This window comes from Malaclemys terrapin, chromosome 15 (genome assembly GCF_027887155.1).
Source record: "Malaclemys terrapin pileata isolate rMalTer1 chromosome 15, rMalTer1.hap1, whole genome shotgun sequence".
Taxonomy (NCBI): Eukaryota; Metazoa; Chordata; order Testudines; family Emydidae; genus Malaclemys; species Malaclemys terrapin.
Window position 1 is genome coordinate 29,201,690 of NC_071519.1, and position 25,670 is coordinate 29,227,359.

General features: G+C 39.7%; 1 protein-coding gene across 1 annotated transcript; it reads right to left on the reverse strand.

The window, feature by feature from the left end:
* Positions 1-1,327: 1,327 nt before the first annotated feature.
* On the reverse strand, positions 1,328-24,256 carry POU2AF1 (POU class 2 homeobox associating factor 1). The gene is made up of 5 exons (XM_054049488.1): positions 24,168-24,256; positions 6,759-6,889; positions 5,617-5,659; positions 5,249-5,520; positions 1,328-3,657 (listed from the first exon to the last, which is right to left on the reverse strand). Exons 1-5 carry the CDS (start codon positions 24,181-24,183, stop codon positions 3,346-3,348), a joined length of 774 nt encoding a protein of 257 aa, XP_053905463.1. The 5' UTR covers positions 24,184-24,256; the 3' UTR covers positions 1,328-3,345.
* Between the last annotated feature and the right edge of the window lie 1,414 nt (positions 24,257-25,670).

Consider the following 25,670-nt stretch of genomic DNA (forward strand, 5'->3'; position numbering starts at 1 on the left):
GAGGGCTAGCACAAACCTATGCATCACTTAAGTCCCACCCATTTCAACCCTGCTTTGAGGTCTTCAAGTGGGATTTAAGCTGTACATAATTTTGTGCTGGCCCTGTGTGCAGGGGGGAATTTTACCCTGTAAGCATTAGTACTGTGATGTCAGTCAGCTGGGCATCCTTCTCCTTATTGTTCTATATTTTTCATTTAGAATAATATAATGATGAACGAATGCTTGTTTTCTTAGACAACTCTGTTCTGTCCAAAGTAATTGCCACAAATTTATTGCCTCAGGGCCACAGTTTGCACTCTAGAAAACACGGACAATGTTAACTGGGCATCTGATTTCCAGCCAGCCTCGGTATTAAGTGCAGCCCCACTCACCCTGGCCTTCTGTCTAGATTATTTCTGCCAAAATAAGGACAAATGTGCATGAAATGAAGCTTTGTGGGATCTGGGCCATGTTAGGCAGTAGATAAGCTAAAGCAGGTGGACCACACACCCGGACATAAAGAGAAAAAGCATAAAAGGTGCTGACACATGAATTAACAATCACAATACCTACATGGGTTAGAGTTCCTGTTAGCTTGGCCACATTAATAAAAAAACATACATCTGCTTTCTGAAATGCTGATGCACAGCTGTGGAAACAATCAAACAAACCAGCATCCAAAGTGCATGCAGATAGATAGAAGCAAATTCTCTGCTGCTATAAGTGGATACAGCTCCTCTGACTTCTGGCACTTCAGCCATTTATACCAGCAGAGAATTTGGTCCAGAGAGCATGATCATGGATATCTTTACTATCTTTACTGGGAGGTGATGTGATCTACTAGATATGGCACCGGACTGGGAGTCAGGAGATCTCAGTTCTATTCCTGGCTCTGCCACTGACCTGATCTGTGACCTTAGCCAAGTCACTCTGTCTTGTCTACTTAGACTGTAAGCTCTTCAGGGTAGGGATTATCTCCTAGTATGTGTTTGTGCAGTGTCTAGCACAATGTGTCCCCACTCTCAATTGAAGCCTCTCTAGGCCCTACTGTAACACAAATAAATAACAACATGACCACAGTTGCATAAGTAAGGACTACTTGAGTAAGGAAGGTTTTGAGCCCATATTTGGCTCACAAGAGTCTCTTTTAGCATACATTAAATCAACACAAAGCCATGTAATTAATCGCTGGTTATAGTCTCGTAACCGTGCTATCAAACTAATATTATTGCTTTCCAAGCCAGTATGTTTATATTGTGTCAAATGCCATGGGATACTTCTCTGAGTATGAAAAAAACACTCTAGGCATATGAAAGTTACTGTAGATCTTTATTGAACATTGTTGTTTTTTTTTTTAATCTAACAGAACAACCCAGAAAGAAATCCATAGACATCACATCATCACTTTATATACAACTGGGAGATTTTACATACAGTGAAATGAAAAAAAAAAAGTTTCAAATAAATCTTGGCAAACACGGGCCTGATTCACAACTGCACCACTCCAGTGTTACACTGGTATTTTTTACACTATATTACCAGCATAAACCTGGAGTAACACAGTGGTAGATCAAGCCTCATCTAATTAATTTCTTTGCTGGGTTTTTCTGCAAAATTTAAGCCACTAATACCAGTAAGCCTAAGCTACTGCAGTTTTCAGACAATTTTATGATCATTTGCATGATCTGCTGTTTAAACCCTTTAGATTTGTCAATAGTGAAACCTGCTTTGAAAGTCTTAGAGACACTGGACCCGATTTTGCAGTCCTTACTCAGGCAAACACTGTAAAGTTATTTGGAATATTGCCTGGGTAGAAGGAGGAGGAGAGGGCACCAAGTAGTTAACCAATGCAAGGTAACAACCCTTTGAATAAATTCATTCCAAAAATACTTCTAAATGCTATAGTCATCTAAGGCTCCTGGGCTTTATGAAGCAGAAAAACCCAGAGAAATTGTGTTCATCATCTAGGAGTCCCTGGTGCATTAAGAAAACAGTTAACAAATGTTAAAAATGGATATGTCCTCACGCAAATACCTTTGTCTGTGGCATGATGCCATGGAACACCAGTAGCGATATTTACAATAGCTTTAGAGGGGGCAGATGCTATTCATTTTCCAGTGAATAAAAACAAAATGCAATAATGATGCTGCATATGCCTGTGACTCTAAAAGACTGGAATACAGAGAAACGTTCAATGTTGATAAGGTATGTTAAAGGTCTCTAATTTGACATGGCCTGTCTCCAATTTTAGGATTGTTTATCATCATTGTAAACTGAACTAAGGCCCAAGAACAAGAGAATGAATGACGGTGCTGTCAGTATTGCCACACACCCATCTGAATTTTGGAAGGCCCAGTCTTCTCAATGATTTTCTGACATAGGGCCATATCTTGCAATCCCACTGGGACCAGGTTCTGTCTCAGTGCAATACACAACATCATGCGGCAGCCATAAAATATGACTCTACCAGTTTTAAAGGGGAACATTTCACATACTGAATGCTGAAAATGCATCAGTCCAATTGCCCCACTCACTGAGCTAGAGTTCTGCATGAAGACAAATCTGTACATTTTGCAAGAATGATCAGTAAAATGAAATTAAGAAGCAACTGTACAATTCTTGGCCTAAGTAATTTTGTGTTCCTCTGTAGCTGGTGACCTCTTTTCACACTAGCACATATCTCACCAGTTCTGTTTATATTACTGGTCTTCAGACTGGCTAACAATTGGTGCTACCACAGGAATAAAAATATTCATAATCATACAATGAAATTTTTCAACGGTGTTATCAATTCAAGGACCATCTCATTTCAGGCCCCACACTTAAGCTGGGCCTTTTTCAAAAAGATTTATTAAGCACAGGTATTGGGGTAGTTTCCTCCACCTGAACAAAGCAAAGATATCGATGTGTGTTTGTTACACATAGCTCAAGAAAATATGGCTTGTAAAGTAAACCCTCTAAGACGCCCTTAAGATACGTGTATCCAAACGCTACAGTCAGACACTACAGGGTTAGCAAATATGTTACTAAAAACCATGTCAGTTTGAGCCCATGTTCCACATGAGGGTGAAATTTACTCCTTGCAGAGGTCCAGCACAAGAACCATGCACTTCGATATTTCCACTAGGAAGGACTAAAAGTGACGTTAGCAGTACATGAGTCTCATGCTAGTCCTGTGCGCACAGGTAAATTTCACCCTGAGTGCAAATCTCATATTCAGGGAACATTAGTGGTGGTTGACAACAAAAAATCTTAAGAAAATAAATAGCCCAAACCTGTTTTTCTTGTACACTCAAAACTCTCGTTGATTTCACTTGGAGTTTTGGGTGAACAAGAAATGTAGGATCAGGCCCCATATACATTACTTTAAAGCCCTTCAACAGAGAGAGTGTGATTTAAAACATACGTATCATTGTCTTCATCTTCTAGAAGTAGCTTTTCAATGGGCAGAGTGCTGATCACTCTTCTTGCATCCTCGAGTTCCTGTGGGGCTGGCTCTGGAATTGAAATGGGAAGTGGAACGAACTGTGGCCCAGGAAGTGAGGATGAAGCCGGCTGATACTGCAGGGTAGATGCTGGTAATGCAGAAATGGGCTGAGCCCATGGGAAATAGGTAAGAGGGGATTGCTGGTCTGTCACCTCCAGCTGCGGCACAACAGCTGGAGTGGTGCTTCTTGGCTGTTAAGTACAAAGATATCAGAATAAGGATACTCACTATCACAGTTAAAACATCTTTTCCTGGCTTCATAAAGTTTCATGTTCAATAAGAACATTTTCACAAGCTCACCAGAAAGAAGGATGCAACTTGGTTAAAACCCCAGCTGTCAGCAAGCCAGCAAATGCAATCTCAAAGTTTTTGCAGTGGTAAATATACTCGTACATATCACATTCCTGTCACCTTTCCGGTCTCCCTCCTGCCTCCACTTTTGTAAGCATGCAAGGCATCCTTTCAAGATTATTATAAATTGTATTTGGACCTGCTATCATAGAATCATAGAATATCAGGGTTGGAAGGGACCTCAGGAGGTCATCTAGTCCAACCCCCTGCTCAAAGCAGGACCAATCCCCAACTAAATCATTCCAGCCAGGGCTTTGTCAAGCCTCATCTGTGGCTCTCTGATAATGTTTCAACACAGATGGAATGTGTCAGGGTAAGCTGACATGATGCTGAACATGTCCTTGTCTACATTGACCACCAGTCACTCATGGTCAGCATCATGTCAGCTAAGTCAAGGTCATGTTTAAACATCATAAGATTTCCCAGTGAAAACAAGTTCCCTGGAAGCCTTATTTAAAAAAACCCAAACCACACCCTTATTGAAAAAACTGTATTGAAATAAACTCAGAAACAGCATCTGAAACACTCAGATTCTCAAGTGCAGTTTTGCCCTGTTCATCCAGACAACAGAGCCTATTGTATATTTGATATCTGATATTCTGTGCATCTAAACAGAAGATTATAATTTATGATCCACTCTAATTGAAACTTCATGAGCACCATGAATCAAAGCTGCAGGATTCCTTGTTAAGTTGGAGCTGATGGCAACATGACTTTATTGCTCTGCATTATTTTTCCTTAGCTGCAGACAATACTTTCCTAAGATAAAATCTGCCCATTGGCCTGATCCAGCTCTCACTGAAGTCTATGGCAGTCTTACCACTGACTTCAATGGGAGCTGGAGAAGGTCTCATGAGAACAATGCAGAATGGTTCATGAGTTAATTAGGTGGTGAGTGCTGGTGGGTTTGAGAGAGCATGGAACAGGCAAGCTTTGTTAAAAAGATTGGATTCACTCCGACTTCAATATAGTCAAATCTTTTAATCCCTCTCAAACTACAATAATTCTCAGAACAATCCCCCTAACTTCCAGGCCCAGGCAGAGAATAAATCAGGCCATCACATTAGACAGTTAGGTTACTAACAGGAATCTGTAGCTCACGTAGAAAACCATACGAGAGACTCACACCAAGAAGAGACAGTTGCATGACCATTATAGAGAGGGTCACTAAGGCATGTTTCTCTACTCAGTCTCACTTCTCAGGACTGTTCTCCTTGCATAGGCAATTATGGCAGAGGAAACTACTTCTGATTTTTCAGCATCATTTGTATATTGTATAACTTTTTACTGCGGACATCATCCTTGACAATATAATGTGAGGCAGGGATGTCAAGAAATCCATAGTATAAAGATAAATTTAGAGAAATGTGGCTTCTCATAGCGCCTACTGGAAAGCAGATTTGCCTTCATTTCTAGGTATCTTTAGCTTACCGCAAAATTGGTGATCAGCGGCTGGGATGCGTAAGTCAGAACTGAAGAGGGTCCAACAAGTGTATAACTGGGACACATAGGCTGAACATACATGTCTGCTGTGTATGGACAGCTGACTGCTTCATGTGACATATAATCTGGGTAAGTTGTCCACTGGGTTAAGGGCTGTAGGGTAGCAGGAGAAGGCTGAGAGAGCCAACCAGAACATAATGCCCCTTCGTCGGTAACTGGCAACGAAGAGGCAGTAACATCCATATCAATGCAAGGCTGGCCTGCAAAACAAGAAAAGAAATGTATCAAATGTCAGCCAAAGCATGGGCTGAAACCAAGCTGACGAACAAATGAAAATAAATGTTTGGAAGCATTACCAATTGGTGAATAGGACGGAAGTGGCTGATGGGGCAAAACAACCTAGAGAACAAAGAAGAATATTCAGATATCAGTTATTCCTGAAAGATTTAAACTCAGCATATCTTGAGAAACTCTTGCTCAGAGCAGAAGTAGCAATAAATATATTATCATCCATTGCCTCTTAGATGAAGGTATCATGTGCCTGTGTTATACCGGTATGAGAGCAGTTATTGAAAACTATTTCAGGGTGAAATTCACCCCTCTGCAGTGGGTCAGCACAAGATCCATGCTCCATTGAAGCTTAAGTGGGATTTAAATGATACATGAGACCTTGTGTGGCTCCACTGCTCAGAGTTAATTTCATTGTTAGTGAAGATACAGTCAAACTGCTTCCCTCCAGGAGTTTAAATACCAGAATAAATGGATCTAGCCTGAGTATAGGAAATGAGGGGCCAGAGAGCTTTTTTGGACAGCTTCGGTAGCTTTTAAGGTTGCTTTGCGTGTTTTGTCTGGAACAGTATATACACAACAGGTCACCTGTATAACCGAGTGTTTTCAGCACACTACAAAATAGGAAATTAGACTCCATGGGGAAATAGCTCCGCAAAGTTTTAGTGGATTTTTAAGAATTAGACATTTCTGTATCCCAGATGATACAAAGTACATCTGCATAAGGCAACTATCCTGAATCCTGTGACTTATTTTGCTGATTTTGGTATTTTAAACTGGGATTTTCAAAGAATCCTAAAGGAGATAGGATCTCAAATCCCACTGAAAGCCAATGGGAGTTGGACACCTAACTCTCTCCTTTGATAACTTCAGCATTGCTGAGTTTCATGGTCTTGAATGAGCCAATGATGCTAGTGTAACCTGATGTCTTGATAAATGAGCACTAGAAAGATACGTGATCTAAGCATTGGACCGGGCACCACTCGACTGAGTTTTAGTCCTGGTTCTGAAACTGAACTCATTTGTGGCCTGGAGCAAGTCACTTAACTTCTCTGCCTCCTTTTGTTCCTGTCTAAGGGCTTGATTCTGCAAGGAACTGAGTTCTTTCAGCTTCCATTAAAATCGATGGGAGCACATGATGGAGACGGGCTGGGTGCCTATTCAGTCAGAAAGGAAGAGCTTTCCTCAGGCATTCTGTGTTTTTTCTTACCGTTGTCGCTGCAGCTGCATTAACACTATGAATGATGTTCCCACGTTTCCTCTTCAGTAGCTCCTTCACCGGTTCTTTGACACGGACACCTTGATAGGGTCGTGGCTGCTGCTGATGCTCTGAAGCAGAAGCTGAGAAATATATTTTGGTGACATTTATTTTCCTTCACCCCTATACCAGTGCAAGGCCATAATCGCCATCTAGGGAAATCCTTTCTTTGCAGATTGCCCTGTCAATATGACTCTCTTTGCCTCCTAGCACAGGTTCTCCTGCACTCAGAGTTAATGCTGCTCCTTGATACTAGAAAGGTGCAGTCTGCCTCCAGACTTGTGTTCCTTATGTATCATACATGTCACGCTGGCAATGCACTCATTCTCCAGCAACGCATGGAACAGAAGCCCTGGGATTGCTCCTCAGCAAGGTAATCTGCATAGCATCAGGGCAAGCTAAAATGAAATGAGCAGGTCTGCATGCAGAACTCCCATTTGGCTACAATCACCTGCAGAGATGCCACAGGATTGGGCCCAATATTTGTACATTTTAAAGAAAATTCTTTTAAAAATATATGTATGAAAAACATGGGCAGAATACTGCAGACTTGGCAGTAAAGCCAGACCCAGCTATTACCCCCTCACCCTCCAAAACAAAACCTCCATCCCCTTGCCCCAAGACTAGGATTGTTAGTAATCTGAGCCGTCTGGTGTGTTACATCAGATTCAGCGTATAGTGAACGGATTCTATTAAATAAATAAACTGTGGTATCAGTGCACTCATATTTAAAGCCTGTGAGGACATGGTTACTCATGAAAAATGACCACCATTATATAGTACAATATGCCCTGCCTTAAATATCAACAATTGTGGCAGAATTATGCTGTGTTCATTAAGGGCCTGGCTATTAGCAAACTCTGTCACTGTTTCTTTTTCATATATATAGGCACACACATATAAACAAACAATGAGAAAGTACCAACAGAGTTCTAGGCATTTTACAGACAGGTCTGAAGACAAGGCCCCTGCCCTGAAGCGTTTACAGTCTAAGTAGATAAAATACAAACACAGGAATGGAATGGAAGTAACAAAAAGCTGTGATTCATAAAATGATCTATAAATCTCATGTAATTCATTTCACCGACTTCAGTGAGCTTTGGACTGGGCCCTAAACTATGATCTACTTTTCTCATAATCTGAAATATTGGTTTCTTCAGGTACCTAGTGGGTATAGCATGCAAAAGATGATTTATTTTACTGGGCCTGCTGCTCCTCTCACTTGCATTATTCTTACACAGGTTTAATCCCATTGACTGCAAGGGAGCTATTTCAGAGAAAGTGCGCGAGAGGAATCAGGCCCACTTTGTTCAACTCTGAAAAAGATTTGGGTATCATGGTGAATAACCACTGAACAGGATCTCCCACTTTAAGACTGTGGCCAAAAGGGCTAATGCGATCCTGGGATGCATAAACAGGGGAATCTCAAGCAAGAGTAAAAAGGTTATTTTATCTCTGTATTTGGCACTGGTGCAACTGCCGCTGGAATGCTATGTCCTGTTCTGGTGCCCAACATTGAAGAAGAATGGAGAAATTTCAGAGAAGAGCCACGGGAATGATTAAAAGATTAGAAAACCTGCCTTATAGTAATAGACTCAAGGAGATCTGTCTATTTAGTTTAACAAAGAGAAGGTTAAGAGTGACTTGATTACAAAGTACCCACACAGGGAACAAGTCTTTAATAATGGGCTCTTCAATGTACCAGAGAAAGGTATAACATGATCCAATGGCTGGAAACTCAAGCTAGACAAATTTAGATTGGAAATAAAAGATGTACATTTTTAATGGTGAGAATAATTAACCATTGGAACAATTTGCCTAGGGTTGTGGTATATTCTCCATGACTGACCATTTTTAGATCAAGATTGGATGTTTTTCTGAAAGATATGGAATTATGCTGGGGAAGTTCTATGGCCTATGTTATACAGGAGGTCAGATGATCATAATGGTCCTTTCTGGCCTTAGAATCTATGAATATATGAAAATATATAATAGGAATCATCTGTATGATTCCAGGAATGTCACTCTGTGTCACTCTGAAGTCTAGAACAGGGGTCCTCAAACTGTGGGTCAGGACCCCAAAGTGGGTCGTGACCCCATTTTAATGGGGTCGCCACGGCTGGTGTTAGACTTGCTGGGTGCTAGGGCCGAAGCCCGAGCCCCACCACGCAGGGCCAAAGCTTCAGCCTTGGGCAGGTGGGCTAAGGTTACATGCGCCCTGCCCAGGGCAGGAGTCCTGGGGCAGCTTTGCCTCCCCCCGAACCCGAGGCGGTGGGGTTTGGGTGGGCTCAGGCTTCAGTCCCCCCTCCTGGGGTCGTGTAGTAATTTTTGTTGTCAGAAGAGGGTCACGGTGCCATGAAGTTGAGAATCCCTGGCCTGGAACATCTGTTGAGTCACTGTGAAGCAACAGAAAGAGCTACAAGCATGATAAAGAATTCTTTTTGTTCAGAATATCACCAGGTTGGATCATCCCTGGGTTTCACAGTCTGTTTCTTTCCACTTTTGTAAGTTCTCAGCCATTGTGACTTTATGAATTACACCCATGCAGTGAGCAGCTATAAGAAGGCATGTAGCTATGCCATACCAAGAGCCACAAGTCACTGTAATAACAGAATGAACACAAGCAATCACCACCCTCCCTCTGCAGCTAATTTACATGCACAATTTCATTGACTGTATGAAGGAGACTGCACAGAGGGTGGATTATTTGCCCCAACTGTTTTACCTGTGCGCTCAGCTGTTGTTCACACAAATCTTTCAGCACACACCCCCCCCAGACACAAATCAACACAACCAACACACACAATATCCCCAAACCCACATAGCCCCTCCCAGCAGCACACACCCCTCATTCACCACCCGCACAAATCCACACAACTCTCCCAGCACAACACAACCATCTGCACCCTATCCCCCACCAAATCACTCTGAACCTAGAACATCTGTTGAGACAGGGTGAAGTGATGGAAATAACTACAAGTATGGTTGAGATCTCTTTTGATTTAGAATATCACCAGGTTCAGTCATCACTGGGATTTTGCAAATTTTTAAGTTTGCAGCCGTTTTCAGCTTTTTACATCCATGACTTAACAAATTAGATGGCTTTCAGCTACTAGTAGCCTATTATATATCTAATTTATAGCTATATAATCTATATCTATCTATTAGATATACAATAAAATTCCTATTATATATATCTAATATACACATATAGCCTATATAGTTCTATATATAGATATAGCCAAAATATAGAATAGGAATATGTTCTATCTATTGTTGCATATACACTGCAAACATAGGCCCCAATTCCGGAAAGCATCCCAGTTCAGAAACACATTTAAACAAATTCTTCAGTTGAAGCATATGCTTAAGTGCTATCCTGCATCGGGGCCACATGCAGTTCTAAATCACGTTTTCTGTATTGCCTTCCAAGGAGGTTTAAAAATTGGTTAGCAGGAGTGTGAGATATGGCAACTAACTGGTTCCACAATTCATTGACTTTAACAGTGTTTTTCTTTTGACCATTCCCGCTTCTCAATACACGCCTTCGCTTTTTCTTGCTTTGCGGCCAATTATCATAGTGACAGATCCCAGGGCTTAAGCCAATACATGGCTAAGATCCGCTTTGAAAAGCAAAGCTAGCAGCCAGCTAAAATGCCTATCATAAAAGTCTTGTGACATTTTGAGTCAGAGGGAAGTATAATACTTCAGTAGCTGATATTATTGAGTCTTATCTTACATGAAGTATCCGGGGCAATTAGTGGCAGAAGGAGACTGTGGTGTATCATAGCTCAGAAAGCTCTGATCTTTATAAAACCATTGATATCAACACTTTAGCTGCCTGACTTTCACTGAACTTTGATTTGTAAATATGCCAACTGATAAATTCCCATTACTAAAGAATCTGGCTGGCCCTTCTATTTATTAAGTATAACTAAATATTTCTTGAACCCATATCAAATATTGAATTTAAAATATAATTAAACTTATTTAGAGATACAACAAATTCTTCATATGATAAAACAAAACATTCATTATACTTCTGTTCATCTCTTCTATATACAAATGGATATAATATTTGGACATTTTAATTCATTTGTGTGTGTTAGAGAATTTTAAAATATAGATCTACTCTAGACCAGCAGAGTCAATGTCTACATAGGCTATTCATCATTCTTACGTTTTTAAGACATTAAAATGGTTCAGTGGTTACAGACGTTTGAAATGTTTTTAATACGTTTCCTCCCCCCACACACACACACATTGAGATCATCAAGGTGATGCTGAGATATTCATTGTAAATGAAGTTCTCCCCATCTAGAGGGCCAGCAAGAGATCTCTGTACTACTTAACCCCTGAAAATAAGGCTTAAATGGGGACTTAAATAATGAATAAGCCTTGTGTAGGTCCTCATCCAGAAAACTACATTAGTGGATCCCATCCTCAGGTGTCCTAGTGAATCTATGCACGATTTACTTTCTTGAAAATTGCAGTAATTGGATAGTTGTATCAAGAGTGTCTAGCTATTAGTTGCTTGCAAGTAAAAAAAAACAATAGATGGGGAAAACCTGATTTGCTCTAAGGTCTGACATCCCTTAAAAGATAATATCACATCATAAACCCTGTTAAAATACAGTTATATTTTTGCTTATCCAAAATAAATAACATATTTTAATTTATATTTCTCTTAACCCTTTGCTTCCTTTGGAGACCATGTTGTGAATAAGTATGTGTTCCACTATATGGGTATGGGTATGGGTCCAGGGTCAGATTCTCAGCTCAAGTTCTGAAGCTCCATTGAATTCAAAGGAATTATACCAATTTACAGCTGCTAAGAATCTGGTGCCTCTAATAAATTTAACTGTATTTCCCCGCTTAGTCCTAAGGAGAATCAGAAAAGCCCAGATTCTAGCTGGTCAAATTCCTGTAGCTGCACTGACTTGAATGGATCCGCTGTATTGTAACAAATCTTGCAAAGCTTGACAAGGTAATGCATATTTTGGATCCATGGCAGGTGCTTTTAAATTTCAAAATGTAGCAACTTTTCCAATTATTGAGCTTTTGTAAAGCTACCTAAATAAAGCCATTGCAAGTTAATGCCAAGCAATATTTTTTGAAACATCTAAGCTTGTTATAGAAACATATTTAAGCCTTCCTCATGTCTCTTATTTTACCCTCCTGTAAGTTATTCATGTCTGTCCTTTTTTTAAAAGGAAATCTAATCCAATGGTTGCATTTCAGTGTGAATCTTAATTGCCTAGTTATAAACCACTTAATCATGGAATGCTGAAAGGCCCTTACAAATAGTGGTGGTACCAGACACGACTATAAACGTGTTTAAAATGTTCTCGTCATTCTTAGTTGGAGACTAATTCTGATCTCATTTATATCAGTTTACTACCAGTGTAAATGCAACCACGCTCTGATTTCGACTGGCATAATTGAGGAGAGACTCAGACTGTAATTTTCTGTTAATACGGCTTTATTATTCTTAGTACTAATGAAATGGCCTAGGATTCCCACTTAGGGATCAGAACCTGACTCTAACAAAGAAGAGAGTCCTGGCCCCTGACAACTGAGGAATCAGCAGCAATAACCTGAAGAACTATCTGACTATTAAACAATATATTTGAAATTAAGAACATTAAAATAGCACTTTCTGTTTTCTATAGTTCATTTACATACAAAATGATATTATTTTGTACTTTAATGAATTTTAATTACAGGCCAGACTCTGCTACCACTATTCATGCTGGGTGAAATCCAGACTCCATTGAAGTCAGTGGGAGTGTCATGGATTTCAGTTGAGCCAGTATTTCACTCCTTGAGTAGACGAGTACCTTATTCCTTGAGTAAGTGCATTGATTTCAGTGGGCCTACTTGCAAAGTAGGTTAATACTCAGCTTGAGTAAGAGTGGCACTATCTGACCCCAATCTTTTTGGGGTTTTTTGGGGGTGGGTGAGGTGGAAGGGGGAAGACGACGTTTACAGTAAAAGCTGATAAATATACCTATTCACAGTTTCCTGTGTCAGCAACCAAAAACCTGACAAAATATAACAAAGTCTGCAGAACATATTTCAGTTCCCCCAGAGCTGAAACAAAACTAATGTTAGTGCAGCTGCTCTTCCACTAGTCAACTGTATCCCGTGTCTGAGCTTTATAGACGTACCCACAGAAAAATGACTTTCTGCTTTGGTGCACGGTTCATTGTAGAGCAAAAGAATCTGATCTTCACAAATTAAAAGTGACATGAGGACTAATGACATTCCCCAAATTCAGGCAAGTTCCTGATTCAAACAAACCTAGGCACTTCATTCTTCACCTTTTGGTGCAAGGTTTATCTTAAAACAAATGGTCCCCATTGTACAGTGTTCAGACAAAGCAGCATTTTAGTTGGTTGCTCATGACATGTGCTGTAAATGAACAAAGACACACATGAACAAATTCTTTTAAAACAAATAAAAATACTTCACTAAAGTGGCAACAAGATGAGTGCAAACAATGAGCCAGATTCACTCTGTGTTCCAGCTGCTTTGCACGACTCCTGTAATGAAAACAGCCATAAATCCGGCTTATACAGGCACTGAAGCCAGGTTTGCAGCTGCTTTGTGTGGTCAGAGCAGTGCAAACCAGCTAGGGGCAATCCAGAGCCAAGCAAAATCAATGGGAACTTTTCCATGGCTGAACAGCTTTGCAAGATTTCTGAATGTAAATATATTTCAGTTCATTGCAATTCTCCATAGCCTATTCTTACATTAGCTACTATGAAGCTACTATGTGTTGTATATCAGGGCTCCTTTCATCAAAGTTATTACTCACGATTTTGTTGAACATTTTAATGCTGACAAACACCCAACACAGACACACACACAGACACACACACACAAATCCCAAGGTTCTGGGCTGTCACTCCAAATGATTGACTGTTACTTCTGGCTCAGCTTAGGAGAACATTTACCAAACCCACTAACCCTGCTGGATCTTTGCACAGACTGACAATAGAAAACAATGATAATACTGTTTTACTACAGATTGCTGAAGAATCTTCCCAGACTGGTTTCCAAAAGAATAACAATTGAGCACCTTGAAGTCAGTGCAAAGATTCACATTGACTTCAATGGACTTTAGATCAGGTTCTTATTGCAGACTAATATGAGCTCATAGTTACAGGTAACATATTTATCTCTTCTCTACCTATTCCTCTCCCTTTTTCTGGACTTACGTTTGGGGGGGAATCAGATCTGCCTTCTAAGTAGAGCCCAATCTGACTCTAGTGTGAGTCTTGGCACTGAAGTCAGTAGGACTCTTGCCAATGAGTTCATTCGGATCAGGATCAGGCCTTAGATCATGGGGTTACAGGAGCTCAGAGAACATACTGTGCAAGACAGCTTGGCAAAGAAGGGAGAAATGCTGAGCAGATTAATAGCTCAAGGGGTGATATTGTAAAATTCTGGGCTTCAGTTCCTTTGGCTCCCTGTGCTTTGGAATATTTATCTCAGGTATGTCCATAGCTCCTAGCACCACATTATCGAAGTGCTGAATAAGAGGTCATAAAACTTGCCTTTGAATAAGAGCCAAGTTAACTCTGCAGTGAAGATATATCCTATGATTTGTCTATGCCATAGTACCAGCAAGAGTTTTTCTGTGCAGTCAGTTCTGCTTCTTAACAATCTACATATGCTAAATGCTAACATGCATATTGGTGCTTTGAAACCAGCACTGAGAACTTGGTTTTTTAAATTATTTTTTCTTAAGAATTAAAACAAAATTCATTTCCCAGCATCCTGTCTCTAATCAGTCCCAAGCGGTGGAGGCAATTAATGACAAACAGCTGCATAAAAATCGCAAAGGTCAAAAAGCATGAAAAGTTTTAGCTCTCTGAATTTCAGACTAATATTACTGCCCTGCACACACACTACTCAGTACAATTTCCCATCAAGCCAATTTCCACTTTGAAATATACTGCATGCCTGACTGACTGCAACAGCAAATGACACACTTCTCACAGTTTCAGAAGATTTAGTGTTTCTTTACTCACACTCTGGCATATGACAAGCTTATCAAAGCAACCGGTGTAAATATTTTTCTTCTTTCCTGTTGCCTCTCCAATATAATCAAAAAACTACAGAGAAATACAATGGCAATCTCTTCTTATTTGCAGTAATACAGAAGAGCAAACAATAACTGAATAACCAAAAATTCCAGGCTTTCAAGTAACAGGCTAGTCTGAGTTTTTGGCTTGAATCTTGAAAACTGCATTGCACAAGGCAGGCTGCTGACACCTATATTCTACACTGTGAACTTTAATTTTTTAAAAGAAATCACGCTTAGCCTTGGATACACAACTTTTATGCTCTGTCTGCAATCACAATCTGCTTACAGTAATATAACAATGCCTCTTTAGCAGTATTTAAGTAATGGGGTAAATACTGTATATTGTATATAATGGGGTAAACAAGTATCACACTTGTTCATGTCCACACTTTATGTTGGTTTTGGATATTGAATCCTTTAACGTATTTTTAAAAATACTATTAATTATTCAAACTAGTAATACTGTTTTTGTATATGTTGCTGCTTTGGGTTTAGTATATTTTTAACTATCGCGCAGTATTTCTCTCAGAGTTGTAATTCCCTCCCCCCCCCCGATTTATCGATATTTTGTTTTGCAATGTATCTACTTTAACAAAAGGCCATACTGTTCCAATGGAACTCAGGGAAAAGACTTTTACACTGATAAAAATATCTCTCCAAAAAGTTAAACAGCTAGGCAGGTGACCCTTTTTACAGGGCTTTATTTCATCAACTCCTCTTGTATTTAAATAAAGTCTTCCTAACCCTCCACAATTACTGATCAATAAGGAGCTGGTGTTTAAGGCACTGGACTTGGATTCTTGAGAGCCAGCTTTAAATCCCAGCTGTGCTACAAACGGCTTGTGTGATGCTGAGCAAGTCAACAAAGGCCAGATTTTCAAAAGATATTTACATGACTAAAGATGCAGATAGGTGGTTAGTGAGATTTTGAAAGGTATCAAAGCAGGTTAGGCACCTAACGCCCATTGGTTTCACTAGGTGCCTACCTGCATCTTTAGACCCATTTGAATGCACATAAAATAATAATAATAAATGGAACATCAGCTAAAGAGATGTTAAATTCCATCAGGTCCTCTCCACAATGTAGCTGTCAGCCTGGGCGTGTGATGGTCTGCATCAGGACGAGGATTCTCTTGCGGTGACAGGGAAATATCACCCCTCTGGTGAACCCCTAGCCAATTAGCCCAGTTTCTACCAAGATGCACTTTTGGGGGCAAAAATTCTATGGCCCGTCCTCATTCTCCTGTCTTCTTGGTCAGCGGGTCTGTGGTGTTACTGGAACCCCAGAAATGCAGTAATCTTTACAAACTGCAAGAGGCAATAGGGAGAACAGGCATCCTCGCAGGGCCACTCAGGAAGGAGTTTAGTGAGTTAAACTCCCCTCCCTTCTCCTCTCAGGGATTTCATGGGTGTCCTCTTCTGCCTCACGATCTGCCAGGAATATTCAGGAGTTGGGAACTAATAAGCACCCTGCACTCTTTGCTCCCAGAATCAGAGCGGATCAGGGTTTACTCCTTTGAGACTGATATAGTAGGACTATGCAGGGTATCTAGCCAGTGTCAAGTTCTTTACACAGCTCCAAGCCAGATTCTTCAAAGGAAGGTGTAAACCCTCATGCTGTGCTGAGCTGATGGGAGATTTTCTGACTGCCCTCAGCAAACAACATCCGGCTCCTTCATTGATGGCTACTAGATAACAGATAACAGGCAGGAATATCCCCGCTGCATTGTACTGACCGACAGAACTGTGCGATGTCATCTGATAAATCATGAAATCACTCAGAAGATAACTCATCTGTGCTACATTTGATTATCAATTGATTTATGGTCCCGTCAATGGGTTTTCTGTCCGAATTGGACATTTCTGCTTCTCATGGAATGCTGGGATAATGTGACTATCGCAGCTGCAGTTCTGCATGTTGCAGCCTGTCTGCAGGAGTCAACAAGCAGCACTTTCTGTGCATCTGACACATTCTAGCTTTCCCATGAAGCATTACCATTATTTTTGTAAGTAATGCTGACAATGAGAGCTGGATAGGAGTGGATTATACCATGGACTGTTTGCCACATTATGGGCGGATACTTCAATAAAAATGTACTTAAATGCAAAGTGCTAAGCAAACATCTGGGCAGAGTGTTTGTTCTACAATCAAAAAATCTTGAGCGAGAGCGAAGGAACCAGAGTGCTGGCTCATTGCACAGTATAAGGAAACAAACTTTGGAGACTTCTGAACATAATTAGCACTCTAAATCAACAGACCAAACATCTGACCTACCTTAAAAGCAACAGTGTACTTATGGACAGTTTTTGGTTGGATCTCATTCTGATCTCTTTGGTGTAAATCAGGAGTAACTAGTGAAGTTGATGGAGTTATATTAGTGTAAATCCAGTTTAAGTGATACCAGAATCATGGCCAATCATAGAATCATAGAAATGTTGGGCTGGAAGGGACCTCAAGAAGTCATCAAACCCAGATCCCTGTGCTGTGGCAGGACCAAGTAAACCTAGAGCATCCCTGACAGGTGTTTGTCCAACTTGTTTTTAAAAGCTTCTGATGATGGGGATTCCATGACCACCCCTGGAAGCCTGTTCCAGAACTTAGCTACCCTTAGAGTTAGAAAGTTTTTCCTAATATCTAACCTAAATCTCCCTTGCTGCAGATTTAGCCCATTACGTCTTGTCTTACCTTCAGTGGACATGGAGAAACAAAGGATCACCATAGTCTTAATAACAGCCTTTAACATATTTGAAAACTGTTATCAGGTCCCCCTCAGTCTTCTTTTTTTTTCAACACTCAACATGCCCAATTTTTTTTTATCTTTTCTCATAGATCAGGTTTTCTGAACCTTTTATCATTTTTGTTGCTCTCCTTTGGACTCTCTCTAATTTGTCCACATCTTTCCTCAAGTCTGGTGCCCAGAATTGGACACAGTGCTCCAGCTGGAGCCTCCCCAGTGCCGAGCAGAGTGGGACAATTACCTCTTGTGTCTAACACTACAGTTAATAAACCCCAGAACCATATTAGCCTTTTTATGTAGCTACAGCACCATGATAACTCTTATTCAGTTTGTGGTCCACTATAACCCCCAGATCCTTTTCAGCGGTACTACCACCTAGCCAGCTATTCCCCATTTTGTAGTTGTGCATTTGACTTTTCCTTCCTAAGTGAAGTACATTACATTTGTCTTTATTGAATTTCATCTTGTTGAATTCAGACCAATTCTCCAAATTTTCAAAGTCATTTTGAATTTTTAACCTGTCCTCCAAAGTGCTTGCAACCCATCCCAGCTTGGTGCCATCTGCAATATCTTGATTTTTTTGTTGTTATTTTAACAAAGTGATTACAGGCATTGTGAAGATTGGTAAGAACTAAATTTGGTCTATTCAAGATGAGCCTTGGATTCTAGAGGGTGTACATATCACTGTTTCCTATCTGCTCTGGTCTGCTGCAGTCTAGTGAACATGCTGAATACTCTAATTTGCACGAATCCTGCATGGTGATTACATTTAACGTGGATACAAGGAAGATGATGCAGACTAACAAAAGTAATCTTAACTTTTCTTTTACACTGATAAAGTCTGAGGCTACAGAAAACTCTGAAGAGATTTAGGATGCAATTTGTAGAGCTTGTTGAAGAGGTCTGCTGTTGTAATGGCTGCAGAAGGCAGCAACATCATGCATGAAATAAAAGGTCTAAGCCAATGCATGTTGAAGTCAATGGGAATTGGTAAAAAATAAGTCCAATTTTTCAGAACATTGGAGCTGATATTACAGATGGGGGAACTGAGATACACTGATGGGAAGAGATCTACCCATAGGTCTCACCCTCCCGACCTAATCCCTAGCTACAACCCATAATATTGTTTCTATTTCAGTAAAACAAGCTTTCCATTTAATCTCAGATGTGGTCATTCATAGAGCCTGACACCTGGTTTGTGAAGCACTGATGTGTTTGATTCTTGTGCTATCCGCCTTTCCCAGAGCGGTGTTACCAAAACTAAGACTCACAAGGTGCAACACATTTTAGTTTCAGCTTTCAGTATCATTATTTGATACTTTCAGAAAGGGTGCTAAAAACCTCACATCTGTTGTGGTGTGCAGCAAGGGCTTTACATGATTTAAAAGCCATTTTGGTGGAGGCAAGATTGGCAAAGCGGCAAAGTGGAGTCGGGCATACAATCAACAGTACTTAAGTGACTTAGGAGCCTAAGCAGTCAGTGGAACATAGTGTCTGAAGTCACATAGGTGCTTTTGAAATTCTTAACTTGGGTGCATAAATACCATTTCATTTCACTTGGAGTCGGATGCCTAATTTTCTCAGGCATCTTTGAAAATCTCACCCTTAAATCAAAGAAGTTATTTGAGATGGTCAAAAAATGTCATCAAAATTTCAAATGTTTGAAAAATGTCACCAGCTCTATAAGCTATTCACACAGAAATCAATTGCATGAAAGGTATGTTCATTTGGTCATAAAAATCATAGATCATTTCAAACGCATGTGACAAAATGGTATTTGGTGCTGCGTTTTTAGAAACTTGCACTTGCCATTAATAAACAAAAAATAGTTGCAATGAGGGCTGGATTTCATTAAATAAAACCCTTCAAAGATGTGGGAAGCCCGTAGCAGTCATTTATCTTCTGCCATGGGCAGGGGCAAGGGCTAGAGTCTGACTTTCATACTAAAATGCACTGCTTAAAGAGTCTTTGCAGGACTGATGCACTGAGGTCCCAATCCTGAAAAGATTTTTTTCCCATGCAGAGTGCAGTGACGTCAAGGAAACTACTCCCAGTGCACAAGCTTCAGCACATGCATAAGTCTTTGGAGGATCTGGGTTTGACTGTAAGCTGTTTTGGGCAAGGTTAATCATTTTCTATATGTTTGTACTGTGCCTAGCAGGAAGGACTCCTGGCTGGATTGAGGCGTCTCTCTCTGGTGCTACTGTGAGATAAATAGTAATAATGAGCAAATTCCCTCCAATCAGGCTATGAGCATTCAAATCTGATGACTTGTGTCATTCTTGCAGTCTCTTCTAATCAGGATGAGAATCATACTATTCTAATGGTGCTTCCTGTTATCTTGAAGATCTTTTCAATCTAAACTGAGTCTTCCCACCTTCCCTGTAAAACCCGGGGGTAGTTGTGCAGAATTCTGTTTGAGTTTTCTTCCACCCTGGAATATAGAATCATAAAATCATAAGTGGTGTGGAGAAAGTGAATAAGGAAAAGTTATTTACTTGTTCCCATAATATAAGAACTAGGGGCCACCAAATGAAATTAATGGGCAGCAGGTTTAAAACAAATAAAAGGAAGTTCTTCTTCACTCAGCACACAGTCAACTTGTGGAACTCCTTGCCTGAGGAGGTTGTGAAGGCTAGGACTATAACAGGGTTTAAAAGAGAACTAGATAAATTCATGGAGGTTAAGTCCACTAATGACTATTAGCCAGGATGGGTAAGGAATGGTGCCCCTAGCCTCTGTTGTCAGAGGGTGGTGATGGACGGCAGGGGCATCTGGCATTGGCCACTGTTGGTAGACAGGATACTGGGCTGGATGGACCTTTGGTCTGACACAGTACAGCCATTCTTATGTTCTTCCAGGCTGAGCAAACATTTATGTCTCTGACCTAAACATACTAAGTGACATTTCAGCACAATGCCTTTCACCTGGCTTGCAAATCCAACTTGACAGTCTCTCCATTCAGGCAAATCACTTTGGACAGCTTTAATACAAAAAAGGCTGAGTCACCCCATTTAGTGACATCCATTTGTAACTCTTTGCAGGCAGCTTTTGACTTAACTATCATGTTCATTTATGTGTCTGATAATTCTGTTCTTTACCATAGTTTCAACCAATTTGCCAGATACTGAAGTTAGGTTTACCAGCCTATAATTTCCAGGATCACCTCTGGATCCCCCTTTTTAAAAATCAGTGTTATATTCTATGCATCCGAAGAAGTGGGCTGTAGTCCACGAAAGCTTATGCTCTAATAAATTTGTTAGTCTCTAAGGTGCCACAAGTACTCCTGTTCTTCTTTTAGTGTTACATTAGGAATCCACCTGTCATCCAATACAAGGGTGATTTAAGCAATAGGTTACATACCACAGTTAGTAGTTCTGCAATTTCATGATTCCTTCAGAACTTTTGGGTGAATACTGTCTGATCCTGGTGATATATTACTGTTCAATTTATCAATTTGTTCCAAAACCCCTCTACTGTCACCTCAATCTGGAACAGTTCCTCAAATTTGTCACCTAAGAAGAAAGGCTTAGGTGTGGGAATCTCCCTCATATTCTCTGCACTGAAGTCTGATGCAAAGAATTCATTTAACTTCTCTGCAATGGCCTGGTCTTCCTTGAGCGCTCCTTTAGCACCTTGATCACCCAGTGGCCTCACAGATCATTTGGCAGGCTTCCTGCTTCTGATGTACTTTAAAAAATGGTTAGTTTGTGAGTCTTTAGATAGTTGCTCTTCAAATTCTTTCTTTGCCTGCCTTATTATCTTTTTGCACTTGATTTGCCAGAGTTTATGTTCCTTTCTGTTTTTCTCAGTAGGATTTGACTTCCAATTTTTAAAGGATGCTTTCTTGCTTCTAACGGCCTCATTTACTCTGCTGTTTAGCCCTGGTGGCATTTTTTTGGTTCTTTTACTTTTTTTTTATTTGGGGTAAATAGTTTGAGCCTCCATTATGGTGTTTTCAAATAGTCTCCAAGCAGTTAGCAGGCATTTCACCCTTGTGACTATTCCTTTTAACATAGCTTCCTCATTTTTGTGTCATTCCCCTTTTTGAAATTAAATGCCCCTGTGGTGGATTTATCTGGCATTTTCCCCCTACAAGGATGTTAAAATGTATTACATTATGGTTGCTGTTACGAAGCAGGTCAGCTATATTCGCCTCATGGATCAGATCCTGTGTATCACTTAGGACTAAATCAATAATTGCCTCTCCCCTTGTGGATTTTAGGACTAGCTGCTCTAATAACCAGTTATTTATGGTGTCTAGAAATTTTATCTCTGCATCCCTTCCTAAGGTGACATATATCCAGGTCTCCAGAGTGCCAATCTAGTGCTATAACACTAGATCATCCTTCCTCTCAACACAGGAAGCTAAAGCAATTAGCTATTTATCACACTGACTTAGGAAAAAAGGCAAGTTTAAGAGTGTTGTAATGGTTTTAATATCTAGACAGTATTTATTTAGATTTAAATAAAAAGAAAAAATGACACCTAAAGTCTAGCACCCTGACATGTAATTAAGCATATAATAAAACCTCAGTACCAAAAATAATAATTTCAAACATGAACTCAACCAGTCAGCCACCTACAAAAATCTCCTTGTCGCCCCTTCATTGTTCTAAGACACATACCCTCAACTCTGCCCCAAAAACCTTCTTGAACAGATGTCAAACAGAACTACAATATCTCCACTGCCCACTCTTTACCTGGTGTAAAAATACTCTCCACTGAGGAAGCCAGTCAAGGCAGTTGCTGTATCTCATGATATGTTTTGAAATGTCCAATAAGAATTGCTATAACAGATTCTTGCATTGAGAACTGGACGGGTGCCCTGTGGACGAAGTGACAGGAAGGTATTGCACAAGAGTTGCAGTGTTTTCAAATGGGATCCATATAGTTACATTGTGGGGACAACCAACCCCTAATACTGCAGCCTGGTCACTCACAACATAGGCCTGTAATTCCTATTAATCTTTAAAGAAGCTGTGTATGTATTAAGGGAAGAACACACCTTAGCAATATTCAGTATGACTATCATTCTAGCTCTAGCAAAGACAACAAACTTTGCACATGTGTCTCTGTCCTTGCAGCTGAAATCTAAAATTCACAGATTTCTTAGCTACTAGATTACATTTTACTCTGATCTTGCTGCAGTTCGTTTTAGATTGCTGATTCTATATAATATTTCACTATTGATTCTGAAAAGAGAAAAAGATAATGAGAAGAAAAATGTTACTATAGTGCTACCATAGTCTACTATCTGTCATGTTGCAATACAAACTCAAAGTACATGAAAAAAAAAAATAGCTGAAGCTTCTTGCTATTTGATTCTGCAATCCATAATATAACTTTGAAAAATCCACATTTTTACCTAAAGGAAAAAATGACTATGCAATTCTCAAACAAAACAAACAAATAAAGGAAAAATATTTAAATCTGTTACAAAGAAAATATGATCAACTGTTGATTATCTCAGAATAATAGGTACCGATAAAACTGATCTTTGTCTACTCTTTGATCTCTAACATAATGGAAAAGAAGGTTCATCTTTGTTCCATGTTAGTCAACTCACTGGAAAATATTTAAGAAATTAACCCTTTCCATTCAGGTATGTTGTGCTATAGGTTAAGTGAATAGTGTAGTGAAAGGTAAAGGATGTTACTATGGTTGCAAAAACAAACATCATCTATAGAAATATGCCTGGAGACAATAAAAGAATTAAAAGAAACGGTACAAATTTCTACGTGTATTAGAGAAAGAACTAAACTATTTGAGGAAAGATGGGCCAGATAGAACAAAATGATTTAAAAACCCCATGGATATAACAATATGTATACATATGGTAACTTACAGCTCATACGTCCTCAGCTCTGCTCTGTTCCTTATCTTTTATATCTGTCACTCTCTCTTTGAATACTTATGTAAGAGGTTAACTCCTACAATCAACAATTATGTTTATCTTTAATAAAAAGTTAGTCACTAAAGGCCAGATCCTCAACTGGTGTATATCAGCTCCATTGGAATGCCAGTAGCTCCATTTGCAATGGAGTTATGCTGCTTTATACTTGCTGAGGATATGACCCTAAACACATCACTCATAAGCTGAGATGTAAAGGAAGTTGAAATACTCCTTTGACTGCCCAATATCATTTTTGGTAAAAGTCGTGTCCACATAAAGTCAGATACAAAAATAAGATTTATAGTAGCCTTCATTTTTAAACATGAAAACTCTGGCAAGTAACCACTATAACCTTTGACATAATACCTTGCATCCTGTTACTGTTTTTATGAATCAGTCTGCCATTTGATTCAAAGTGATTACTGCCAACAAAGCAGTGATGTTGTCTTGTGTTAATATCCATGCTGGAAAATTAGCATCACACATTTAGTAATCGTCTCTCCTAAACCAGGCACCTCTCAGTACATGGGTATAGTAAATGCTATTCTAATACTGACTTAGAGCTATTATTCAGGTGATCTTCATATATCTACTGTAGTTATGAAAAACAAAGGCAATCAGAACTCACTTACATTTTTGCCAGTGCATATTCTGTGGCAGAACGGAGTCTTTTCTCTTTGAAGAAGATAGTGTGGCTTTTTAATCGCTAACTGTGTTTTACTCCTTTACAAGTGATGTGATAACTGGCTGTCAGAATGTTTCCTTCAGCTTTTTAAAAGCCCTAAGTTCCCGCTGAGCAACGTGATGTCATCACATCCTCCAACCACAAATACTTTATATTTTCCTTTGCTATGTTTTGTTCTTCGCCACATTATGCAGTTTCTCCAAGGCTAGAGTGCGCTGGAAGATATTATGCATAAAAGACATGTTAGATCACCTAAACATTTTTTAAACAAACATTAAGGTCTGGAACCTATAGTCAATAGGAGTTTTGCCTGAGCGAGGTCTGCAAGATTGGCCCATAAGATTCTAAAGCAGAAACACACAAGCATCTTTTAATATGTTTTTTTGATCTGTTGTGTTTAGAGGAGCATATGTCTGGGCAGACTTCAGCTGGTCTAAATCTGCATGGCTCCATTGACTTCAACAGAGCTGCTCTGGTTTACACCAGAGGAGGATCTGGCCCTTTAGTGCTCAACTGTTTTAAAATACAAGCCTGAGCTCAGTGTTTTCTCCTGCCTTCCGAGAATCAACTCCCTGGGGTCACTAAATCTGAACTCATGAGGAAACACCTGTAAACACTTCAAGCCTCATTAAACGACGACATCCTTCATTTAAAAAAGAAACCCTGTTTTTTCTGTTTTGTTTTTGTTGAAATACATCATTTCCTATGAAAAAAGAGATGGCCACAGAAATGAGTTCCTCATGACCCTAAGTGAGTTGGGATCCTGACATCTAGTCTGGGGCCCAATCCTGGAATGTGATGCACGAGCCCAATGGAATTAGGAAGCTGGGCACCTCACAGAATCAGGCCCCTATTTTGTACCATTTTACAAGTGTAGAATTGGTTTTAAATTTAACAAGAAAAGAGGATTCAATCACATGCAGATTATAAGTTAATATATGTCTATCTCTTTAAAACATTTTCTCTAAGACCTCTCAGTATTAAAAAAAATAAAGAATATCTGCTTAATGCAGAAGTAGGATCCACCTCGTCTGCTGTCTCCGAGAGTCCTGATGGTATTCTTTAGCCACATTTTGCATAGCTATATTAGTGTTCACTAGCAATCATGCAGTGTAATATCCTCTTTACTGTTAATGCTTAGTAACAGTAGGCATTCAGTTAGCTAACACTGCATAGATAGACATGTAAGATAGGGCCTGGTCCAAAGCTCATTGAAGTCAATGAAAAACAACGAGGAGTACTTGTGGCACCTTAGAGACTAACAAATGTATTTGGGCATAAGCTTTCGTGGGCTAAAACCCACTTCATCAGATGTATGTAGCGGAAAATACAGTAGGCAGATATATATACACGGTACATGAAAAGATGGGAGTCTTGCTCTAAATTTCAATGGGGTTTTGATTAGGCCCATAGTAAGAAAAATTCCCACTCTCTGTTATGTTTCTGTCAC

Coding starts and splice junctions, on each gene's coding strand:
- POU2AF1 (XM_054049488.1), bottom strand. Junction 5,521..5,616: donor TCCGTCCTATTCACCAATTG/GTAATGCTTCCA, acceptor CTTGTTTTGCAG/GCCAGCCTTGCATTGATATG. Junction 3,658..5,248: donor CGCTGATCACCAATTTTGCG/GTAAGCTAAAGA, acceptor TGTACTTAACAG/CCAAGAAGCACCACTCCAGC.